The sequence below is a fragment of the Brachyhypopomus gauderio genome, unplaced genomic scaffold (assembly GCF_052324685.1).
Source record: "Brachyhypopomus gauderio isolate BG-103 unplaced genomic scaffold, BGAUD_0.2 sc45, whole genome shotgun sequence".
NCBI lineage: Eukaryota > Metazoa > Chordata > Actinopteri > Gymnotiformes > Hypopomidae > Brachyhypopomus > Brachyhypopomus gauderio.
This window is the reverse complement of record NW_027506871.1, coordinates 1,938,963-1,950,000: the sequence shown is the minus strand read 5'-3', so window position 1 is coordinate 1,950,000 and position 11,038 is coordinate 1,938,963. Positions and strand designations below refer to the sequence as shown.

General features: G+C 48.3%; 2 protein-coding genes across 3 annotated transcripts in view; both read left to right on the top strand.

Moving 5' to 3' along the window:
- txk (TXK tyrosine kinase) overlaps positions 1 to 1,286 on the top strand; it is a 13,694-nt gene extending 12,408 nt beyond the window's left edge. The window contains exons 14-15 of the mRNA XM_076986252.1: positions 577 to 734; positions 1,005 to 1,286. Of these exons, the coding sequence (XP_076842367.1) occupies positions 577 to 734; positions 1,005 to 1,079 (233 nt within the window). The 3' untranslated portion in view covers positions 1,080 to 1,286. The remainder of the gene's footprint in view (positions 1 to 576; positions 735 to 1,004) is intronic.
- Positions 1,287 to 3,260: 1,974 nt separating this feature from the next.
- On the top strand, positions 3,261 to 10,894 carry g3bp2b (G3BP stress granule assembly factor 2b). Of its 2 annotated transcripts, none has more exons than XM_076986147.1 (13): positions 3,261 to 3,438; positions 4,394 to 4,512; positions 4,864 to 4,945; positions 6,564 to 6,737; positions 6,912 to 6,999; positions 7,285 to 7,393; positions 7,675 to 7,906; positions 8,270 to 8,371; positions 8,519 to 8,606; positions 8,698 to 8,748; positions 8,900 to 9,028; positions 9,386 to 9,504; positions 9,649 to 10,894. In XM_076986147.1, exons 2-13 carry the CDS (start codon positions 4,418 to 4,420, stop codon positions 9,901 to 9,903), a joined length of 1,524 nt encoding a protein of 507 aa, XP_076842262.1. In that variant the 5' UTR covers positions 3,261 to 3,438; positions 4,394 to 4,417; the 3' UTR covers positions 9,904 to 10,894. The 2 variants fall into 2 exon arrangements, with proteins under 2 accessions (XP_076842262.1, XP_076842263.1); XM_076986148.1 differs by lacking the exon at positions 3,261 to 3,438 and adding an exon at positions 3,975 to 4,111.
- The last annotated feature ends 144 nt before the right edge of the window (positions 10,895 to 11,038 follow it).

The window sequence follows — 11,038 nt, the reverse complement described above, 5'->3', positions numbered from 1 at the left end:
TACTGTTCCGCACTGAACAGGAGACTGAACACTCAGTACTGACCCGCACTGAACATGAGGCTGAACATTGAACACTCAATATTGACCTGCACTGAACATGAGCCTGAACACTGAACAGTCAGTACTGTTCCACACTGAACACGAGACTGAACACTCAGTACTGACCCGCACTGAACACGAGCCTGAACACTCAGTACTGACCCGCACTGAACATGAGGCTGAACATTGAACACTCAATATTGACCTGCACTGAACATGAGCCTGAACACTGAACACTCAGTACTGTTCCACACTGAACACGAGACTGAACACTCAGTACTGACCCGCACTGAACACGAGCCTGAACACTGAACACTCAGTACTGACCCGCACTGAACACGAGCCTGAAGCTGTGTGCACAGGTGTGCTGATGTGGGAGGTGTTTCTGTGTGCACAGGTGTGCTGATGTGGGAGGTGTTTCTGTGTGCACAGGTGTGCTGATGTGGGAGGTGTTTCTGTGTGCACAGGTGTGCTGATGTGGGAGGTGTTTCTGTGTGCACAGGTGTGCTGATGTGGGAGGTGTTTCTGTGTGCACAGGTGTGCTGATGTGGGAGGTGTTCTCAGATGGACGCACTCCGTTTGGGAATAAGTCCAATGCTGAAGTTGTGGAGGAGGTGTCACAAGGGGGACGTCTGTACAGACCACACAAATGCCCCGCCTACATCTATGACATCATGTTCCAGTGCTGGCACGAGGTGACACACCCACTCCACCTGCAGGGCTGTGTGTGTTCTGCCTATTCAATATTTTATTGACATTTTTTTACATGTCGTTGACTTATTTCATGTTGTGTTTATGTGTCTGTGTCTGTCTGTCTGCGTATACGTATGCCTGGTTGTGTGTGTGTGTGTGTGTGTGTGTGTGTGTGTGTGTGTGTGTGTGTGTGTGTGTATGTGTGTGTATGTGTGTGTGTGTGTGTGTGTGTGTGTGTGTGTGTGTGTGTGTGTGTGTGTGTGTGTGTCCAGAGACCTCAAGGACGGCCCTCTTTCTCCACACTACTCCAGAACATCAAAGACGCTGTGGAGGATGACACACACTAGAGGAGCAGAAATCACCACAGACAGCACAGCCGTTGCACCAAACACCACAAATACCACACACAGCACAGACAGCAAAGCCCTTTGCACCAAACACCACAGACAGCATGGCACATTACAGTCAACAGCATTTGAATATGACAGATGTCGATATATATTACATGTAATATAATACAGATATATATTTTTGTAATAAACTTCTTTTTTGAAGCTCTTTGTCTGCTGTTCTTTTCCTAAAATGAAGGTCTTTCTAGAAGAAGAAATGATGCAGATGACTGATGATAAATAAAGCAGCCACAAGAGGGCAGTATATAATCACAGACCCTATCTCAGGAAAATAAATCTCTCATTGCCCTCAGAAAATTATACAGGCAAAAATATAACATTATATATATATATATATATATATATATATATATATATATATATATATATATATATATATATATATATATATATATATAATATAATGGCGTGTTCAGGTGTTGTTGGTGTGTCCACGTGTTGTTGGCGTGTCCTGGCACGTCCAGGTTTTGCTGGCGTGTCCAGTTGTTGTTGGCATGTCCAGGTGTTGTTGGTGTGTCCTGACGTGTCCACGTGTTGCTGACGTGTCCAGGTGTTGCTGGCGTGTCCAGGTGTTGTTGGCATGTCCAGGTGTTGTCAGCGTGTCCTGGCGTGTCCAGGTGTTGTTGGAGTGTCCTGGCGTGTCCAGCTGTTGTTGGCGTGTCATGGCGTGTCCAGGTGTTGTTGGCATGTCCAGGTGTTGTCAGCGTGTTCTGGTGTTGTTGGCGTGTCCAGGTGTTGTCAGCGTGTCCTGGCGTGTCCAGGTGTTGTTGGCGTGTCCTGGCATGTCCAGGTGTTGTTGGCGTGTCCTGGCGTGTCCAGATGTTGTTGGCGTATCCTGGCGTGTCCAAGTGTTGTTGGTGGGATAAACACTCAGTATGCTTCCCAACAGAGTTGTTGGCACTACTAAACAACTTCTGACTTTTAAGTACTGTGAAATGGGGAATAGGGGTCTAATATTGAGGGGACGAAGATTTTGATAGATGGTGCCGGGATTTCTGGGAATTAGAGTCTTTGGAGCCAGGCAGCATGACACGTACCTCTTCACTGGAGAATGTCCACAGTGATAAAGCAGCTTGTAAAGCAGGTAAAGGTCTAACTCTGCACAACACTGCCTCACTGCACACACTGCACAACTGGAGTGAGTAATGGGAGCACTGGGAACTGCATCTGGGCTGTTGGGAAATATTGTTCTCTCTTCTGCTGGTGAAAGTAGATGTGATTTAACTGGATGTGATTGGTCTGGATCTCTTTTACACATTCCTTGTCCTTTGTGTATAATAGGAAGATTTAGATGTTTGACTGGTCAACAGAATTTGTGTGTTATGATTATTACAATTACAATAGTTATTTATGTGAGTTCATTCATGATATATGATTATTATAGTAGATGTTATGACTCTAGTGAGTTCATTTATGTTATGATTATTATAGTAGATGTTATGACTCTAGTGAGTTCATTCATGGTATGATTATTATAGTAGATGTTATGACTCTAGTGAGTTCATTCATGTTATATGATTATTATAGTAATGTTATGACTAGTGAGTTCATTCATGATATATGATTATTATAGTAGATGTTATGACTCTAGTGAGTTCATTTATGTTATATGATTATTATAGTAGATGTTATGACTCTAGTGAGTTCATTTATATGTTATATGATTATTATAGTAATATTATGACTCTAGTAAGTTCATTCATGATATATGATTATTATAGTAGATGTTATGACTCTAGTGAGTCCATTTGTTATATGATTATTATAGTAGATGTTATGACTCTAGTGAGTCCATTTGTTATATGATTATTATAGTAGATGTTATGACTCTAGTGAGTTCATTTATGTTATATGATTATTATAGTAGATGTTATGACTCTAGTGAGCTACCAGTATCTTGAAGAGGAGAAACCTCAGACCCTCTGGTAGAATCTTCCCACGCCCCCGCTCCACGTTCATTCTGGGTTGTGGTACACGTGGTGATATAGGTGATTCTCGCCCACGTCTAGCAACCTCTCAAACGTGCATTTGTGTTTCGTCCTACTACGTGACGTCGTTTTCCCGCGACCCCGGCGGGGAAAACGACTCCTTTTGCGTCACAGCCGGCGTTCGACTGGGGGTTCCCTGCGCGCGCTGCAGGGGGTGAGACGCCGAGGCGGTGTGTGCGCGAGAACGACCGAGTGTTTCCCGGTAAACCCGATCATCCCACCCGCAGACTGGTGCCACGAGCGGTCGCTTTGTTCTCGTGAAGCATCCGCGAAGCAGCAGCGCCTGTCGGACCACTGTCGTCGTTTTGGTGAGGCCCCTTTAGCGGAGCGGCGCTAGCGCGTCTGGCTGGTCCCGACTCGGCTTTGTCTCCGCACGCGCCGCCGCTCCGTCGGCTCGTGTCGTCGTCGTCGTCGTCGTCGTCGTCGTGGCGTCGTCGTGGCGTCTCCGCACCGATCGGTACACCGTTCAGACCTGCGGCCGGTCCGCGGCACTTCTGTGACCGAACCAAGCGCACCGACGGATCACGTCGACTCGAGCAAAAACTGTGTTTTTGGGGCTAACCTGCTAGCGTTAGCTGCTACATTATCCTGTTAGCATTAGCCCCTATGTTAGCCCTGTTAGCGTTAGCCGCTATATTGGCTTGTTAGCATTAGCCCCTATGTTAGCCTGTTAGCATTAGCCCCTATGTTAACCTGTTAGCGTTAGCCGCTATATTAGCCTGTTAGCATTAACCGCTACATTAGCCTGTTAGCATTAGCTCCTATGTTAGCCTGCTAGCGTTAGCCGCTACATTAGCCTGTTAGCTTGTTTGCGTGTGTCGTTGTTTGTGTTGTGAGCTGCGTGGCGGCTGAACCAGCTCACGGAGATCAACCTGAAGTCATTAGCGGGTCGAATAATCGTCTCCGTCCGCGTTGGGTGTTCGTGCTGTTGGATAAATCTCACGGTGTCTTTCATTCGCAGTCTGACCACTTTAATGTCGGGTTAGTTGTTCCTACCTGGCTGAACACACTAGCCGGTTAGCCCAGTACAATTTTACACTTTTATTCAACTAATCGTCACGCACAATACCGACGGCGCCTGTTATAATCGATTAATCGCGCTCTCGGCAGCGGCCTGTTCGCCCCTCTGAGGGGATTATATAAGTGCGCGTTTCCGAGTGAGGCCTCGAGGCTCCGCTCCCCTGCACGCGCTGCTCTGTGCCGTCGCGCGCGCGCGCCGTCGCGGTGCAGCTCACGCGAATATTCGGTTCTTCTGTGTTCCAGCGTCATCCTGTTTACCTGAAAGAGATGGTGATGGAGAAACCGAGCCCCTTGCTAGTAGGGCGCGAGTTTGTGAGGCAGTACTACACACTCCTGAATAAAGCCCCCGACTACCTGCACAGGTGAGTGGACGTTGTACTGGACAGGTGAGCAGCCCTCACGCTGCCTGTGCTCCACGGTTATGGCCAGACAACCAGAGAACGACCTTGTTAGTGGATTAAATTATTTAAAGTACCAGTGGGCTGCTTGGTAACTCCTTGCACCCAAACAGCTGTGTCATTCAGTCCTTGAGGTCATTTACGTACAGGAGGTGTAGGCTTGCTGTAAACACTGCGTACACTATATACAGCTGCCTGTTAAGTTACTTGTTTCAAATAATGTTTTGACTTCCACTGGATGTGTTTATCTGCCCTGTGTCTCCCGTCCTCGTGTGTCTCCTGTCTCTGTGCGTCTCCCGCCTGTCCCTGCCCCAGGTTCTATGGGAGAAATTCGTCGTATGTGCACGGTGGGCTGGACGGCAGCGGTACCCCAGAAGAGGCTGTGTACGGGCAGGCCGTGAGTCTCCATATCACACCACATCACGGCCGCTGACCCTGAACTGTTCATGATGTGGGGTTCAGAGTGAACACACAAACCCTACACACAAGACCAGTACAAAGGAAAACTGTTAAGGCACAGGAGTTTGTGCAGCTGTAGTCTATACAGGAGGTCCTCGGGTTACGTCAGTCCCGAGTTACGATGTTTTTATTGTTACGACACATCTCCCATTTACTGTATAAAGCCTCGTTTCAACTTAAGTGATTTTGCATAAATGTCGTAACATAAATTTTTTATTACTGTTCATTATTCCTGTTTCATTATTAAATGTACTTTGTGTTTTTTTATAATTACTGTGTTAGGATAGGTGATAGGATAATGCTTACAGTATCTTATTTACGTACAGTATGTACGTATGTTCCAACTTACACAGAAAATCGGTTTACGATGTGATGTAGGAAGGGATCGATGTTGTAAGTCGAGGACCCCCTGTATCTTAATGTACAGTTCAGAGGTGACAGTACAAGCTTTGGAGGCTATTAGACCTTCTACACCTGCCCAGTTCCATCAGTCTCACCCTTCAGGAGCTGTCTGGGTTGAAGTGTTTCCTGTACAGTCACCCACGTTAATGACGGGGTCTTCAGCTCCGTGTGTAGGGGCTTGTTCAGAATTTCAACACGACTACCTGGAACAGCCAGGGTGACCAACGTTGTGAGTGTGGTACATGGTGGAGGTGTGGTTGGGTACATGGTGGAGGTGTGGTTGGGTACAAGGTTGTGATGGTGGAGGTGTGGTTGGGTGCATGGTGGTGGAGGTGTGGTTGGGTACATGGTTGTGATGGTGGAGGTGTGGTTGGGTGGATGGTGGAGGTGTGGTTGGGTGGATGGTGGAGGTGCCAAGCTCATTTCCAGCTGGAATCAAAGAACAGTGGGTTCTTCAGTGTGAACCGTGACCACATGTAGGGGTGTGTGGAGTTGTAGAGTTAAGAGTTATCATACAGTGGAGCCGGACAGGTCATATACCAGTGCGTTTTGTTGTGCTCGTTCTGGGTAACCACATGTAGACCACATGACTGGGTGTACTGGTGTACAGTAATGCTGGAAGTTCACCTGCATCTCCATCACATCAGCCGTTAATAACGTTACACTCATCCGCTTAAGCGTGGACTCCATGTAGTGTTGGTGTAGTTCCACAGACGCTTAACCTCCTTACATCTGTTTATGAATGTTGTCCTCGTTACACTCATCCGCTTAAGCGTGGACTACATGTAGTGTTGGTGTAGTTCCACAGACGCTTAACCTCCTTACATCTGTTTATGAATGTTGTCCTCGTTACACTCATCCGCTTAAGCGTGGACTACATGTAGTGTTGGTGTAGTTCCACAGACGCTTAACCTCCTTACATCTGTTTATGAATGTTGTCCTCATATTCATTCTCTGTTCTTATCTTATCACCAATAGTTGATCCACGTTTGCTTTATGGATATAAATCATCATGTGTAACAGCTTAGATGCTCCATGGACATGATTTTGGCTGCTTAGGTTTGGGAGTAACGCAAACATAAAGGTGTGTGTGTGTGTGTGTGTGTGTGTGTGTGTGTGTGTGTGTGTGTGTGTGTGTGTGTGTGCGCGCACAGGAGATCCACAAGAAGGTGATGTCACTCCAGTTCAGTGAGTGTCACACCAAGATCCGCCATGTTGATGCCCACGCAACTTTGGGTGATGGGGTCGTTGTCCAGGTGATGGGGGAACTGTCCAATAGCGGCCGACCCATGAGGAGATTCATGCAGACATTTGTCCTCGCTCCTGAGGTAGACACACACACACTTTTCAGTGGTTTTGCTATTCATGATCATCTCTGATCTTAGATGCTGAGCCTCTCTCTCTCTTTCTATCTATCTATCTATCTCTGTCTATCTATCTATCTATCTATCTATCTATCTATCTATCTATCTATCTATCTCTATCTCTATTTCCTGTAACAGGGATCTGCTGTGAATAAGTTCTATGTGCACAACGATATCTTCCGCTATGAGGAGGAAGTGTTTGGAGACTCTGAAGCTGAACTAGGGGGTAAATACACACTGCAGTCACAAACGTGTGTGTGTATGCATGCATGTGCACACACCTGAAGCATCATTTTTAAAAATATCACAACATCCCAGTGTTGAGCATGTTATGTGAAGGTCGACACCCTCACAGGTGAATGTCTTCAGCGTAAGAACCCTGGAGGGTGTTCCTGAACCTTCACCCTGACCCTTCACCCTGCCGTCTGCAGGCTGTGCCTGATCATGAGACGCTTTGTGAGAAGTCTGTGGTACATGACTACAAGACCTGTAACGTGATTTGTGTGTGTAGAGTCTGAGGAAGAGGAGGCTGAGGAAGAGCAGGTGGAGACTCACACCTCTCCTGAACCTGCCATGGATTGCCCCACCAGCACACCTTACTACGAACCTCCACCCGTCAGGTACACTCCCCCACACATCCACCCGTCAGGTACACACATCCACCCGTCAGGTACACTCCCCCACACATCCACCCGTCAGGTACACTCCCCCACACATCCACCCGTCAGGTACACTCCCCCACACATCCACCCGTCAGGTAGACGCCCCCACACATCCACCCGTCAGGTAGACGCCCCCACACATCCACCCGTCAGGTAGACGCCCCCACACATCCACCCGTCAGGTACACTCCCCCACACATCCAGTGGACAGTCACTTATTTATCAGTTGTGTTCCACAGCAATGGGGTGGAGGAACAGCAGGAAGAGGCGGTCCCGGAGGCGGAGCCTGAACCCCAGCCTGAGCCAGAGACCTCTCAGGAGGTGGAGGCGGAGCTTACCCCGGAGGCGGAGCTGCAGGTGGAGGAGACTGAGCCTGACATTGAAGAGAAGCTTCCAGAAGAGCCAGAGGAGGACACGCCCACTCCTGTCCCTGCCCCCACCCCGCCCCCTCAAACCCCTGAACCTCCCAAGGTAACCAGAGAACACCTGTTGAGTTTCTCTGGTTCAGTGTTTTCAGTTTGATTCTCTGTTTGGAGAACCTCTAATTTTAGTATCGTATACTGAGAATATTGGAGAATATTAGAATATAGTCAGCACAATGTAGAGTCAGGGTCCCACGTGGTGTGTGAACACTGGCTCACGTTTCACAATCAGTGAGCAGCACAGTGGGCCACGTGTCTGGTGGGCTGGCCCTTGGTGGGCAGCACTGCTGAAGCAGACCGTGTGACGTGGGACCTCTACACAGTGGAAGCTGTAACTTGACCTGGAACTTGAACCTTCACTTTTGAGAAGGTGCTTAGGATTGGTTACTGACGCTGTCGGTCATGTCCGTAGACCTTCTCCTGGGCTTCGGTCACCAGTAAGAACCTGCCCCCTAGTGGAACTTTGCCTGCCTCTGGAATTCCACCGCACGTGGTCAAAGCTCAGAGTGTGCAGGTGAGCTGCAGTTCAGAACCCCACACACACACACACACACACCTCTTCACATTTACATATACACGTATGGTCTCCAGTCTGGGTGGGGTGTAGTGTGTGTGTGTGTGGTGTGGGTGTAGCTAACGTGGAGGTGTTTGGACTGATCAGCCCAGGGTGGAGGTGAAGCAGGAGGCCCCGATGACCAGAGACCAGCGACGGGAGAGACCTGCGTTTGTCCCGAGAGGATCTAGACCAGGTAAAACACACACACAGCAGGTACACACACTTGACATGTGTACACACACAGCAGGTTGTATGACTGAGTCCTGTTTCTCTCCTGTCATTAGACGGAGCTTCAGCAGAAGGTCAGGGGTCAAAGCCCTATTTCAGCTTTAAAGGTCAGTGACACACACACACACGCACATACACACGCACACAAAACTAAGTGTAATGGTGTTTCTCACACACAGGTCCAGACCTGCAAGTGTGTAATGGGGAGTGTTTGTACTACAAATTCCTGTGTGTGTGTGTGTGTGTGTGTGTGTGTAGGCCGCGGTGACTCAGACAGTGGGGAGCTAGAGGGTCGGAGGTCAGTGCGTCACCCGGACAACCACCAGCTGTTTGTGGGGAATCTTCCTCATGATATCGACGAGGGAGAACTCAAGGACTTCTTCATGAGTGAGAACATATGCACACACACACACACACACACACACACACAGCTGCAGTTGTGCAGTCACATATGTATAAAGATACATGAGGTGGTAAGTTTATTTGAAGTGCTGTTTTCTTCAGACCATCATCAGTGCCTCACAAATCCTATAAGAGTAGTTTTCATATACAAACTCCAAAACTCTCAGAAGAATGGTGGCTGAGCCTCTAAAGAAAAAAAAAAACATCTTTTTATCTGTATTTGGGGTTTAGTTGCCTCCTGAGCAGAGTTGTTCACAGATGGCGGTGGTTCTGAGTGTGTACTAGTTCTTGGGTTTGGGTTGGTGGTCATATGTGCACTGATGGCAGCTGTTGTGGTTTCAGCCTTCGGGAACGTGGTGGAGATGCGTATCAACACGAAGGGCGTGGGCGGGAAGCTGCCCAACTTCGGCTTTGTCGTTTTTGACGACTCGGACCCTGTGCAGAGGATTCTGGGAGCGAAGGTGTGTGGGTCTCGTGTTTGGAGGGAAACCTCACACACGTATGTAGACGGACACGCAGGGTTCTCTGCTTGCGTACGAACGTGCGATTTTGTTTGTTTACTTTTTCTGACAGCCAATCGTATGTTTGTTTACTATGTTCTGCAGCCAATCATGTTCCGCGGGGAGGTGCGTCTCAACGTGGAGGAGAAGAAGACGAGAGCAGCCAGAGAGCGGGAAACCAGGGGCGCTGGAGATGGTCGTCGTGGAGACCGTGGCCCTGGTGGACCCAGAGGCCCTATGGGAAATGGAATGGGGCGTGACCGAGATGGGCGTGGCCCACCCTCATCCAGGGGTGGTATTGGGTCAGGCAGAGGCGGTGGTCAGAGCGGCGAGAGCCGATTTGCTGGACCACGCCGTTGAGGTAGCGTCTTCTAGTGGGCAGGAGGTACAACTGCGCGCTCTCTAATCACATCAATGGGCGAAAAAAAAACATTTTTTTCCTTTCTTTTGGCTTTTGGAATGTGACCAGCCATCAACCATTGGATGTGAAGGACTAAACAGACTCACTCTCACTGACACGGAGTCGCTTCCACAATCCTCATCGCTTGATTTCTCTTCTTCTTTTTCTTTTTGCGAGGAGATGAGGAAGGGGGCGTGGTTTATTTCTGTAGAACAAAAGATGAATGTCACAAATAGGTTTTCCTCATGGAGCTGTCTACTCGCACATTTTATAATGGACATGAACATCAAAGCTTCGAAAAAATCAACGCTCACTGTACAACTTATTTATTTTGTTAGTTAATAAAAACCAACAGTGGTGGTGCCTTAAACCGTTCTCACCCGATTTCTCTGTCTGTATCCACTCTCTCTCTTTCTCTCTCTCTCTCCCTCTCCCCCTGCGTCCCTCCCTCCTGTCCTGTGAAGGATTAAAGGACTACAGTAGTTATGGGTGGAGCGTTCACATCAACTCATTGCAAAAGGCAGCAGTTTGAGTGCAGGGCAGTGCTAGTGGTACCGATCCCCCTGATCCCAAACCAGTGCTGTTTATGCAGAGTTGTTCTCGTCTGTGTTCGTTTCGGTCTGACAGAGCTGGCGACGCCACCTGCTCTCACACGCCTGCAGTATTCCATACCGATCGTTTTCTTTTCAAATGTGCCGTTTATTTTTGCATTTTTTCCCCCTTTTACCTCCGTCTGATATCTGAAACCACTTTGCACGGCCCTTTCCGGAACGAGACGTCCTTCTCCACACGGAGTTCTGAAGCTAGCTATCCTGCACTTTCTCGTCCGGCCTCGTGGCGAGCACTAGCTCCACGTGCCGCTTTGTTGTGGGTTTGGATCGTACTCCCGATGGCTTCAGCGGCTTGTGTTTGAATGTGTTTTCGACTGTCAATAAACTACTGATACCTGCACCCACGTCTCCTCAGCTCTGTAAACTACGCCAGGACTGCATGTTTGCTTTGTTTCATTTTTTTCTCACTACCAGCACCTTTCGCACTACACAACACTGATTTCACAAATTACAAAATTACATTGTGTTAAGTCTCGGGATGTTC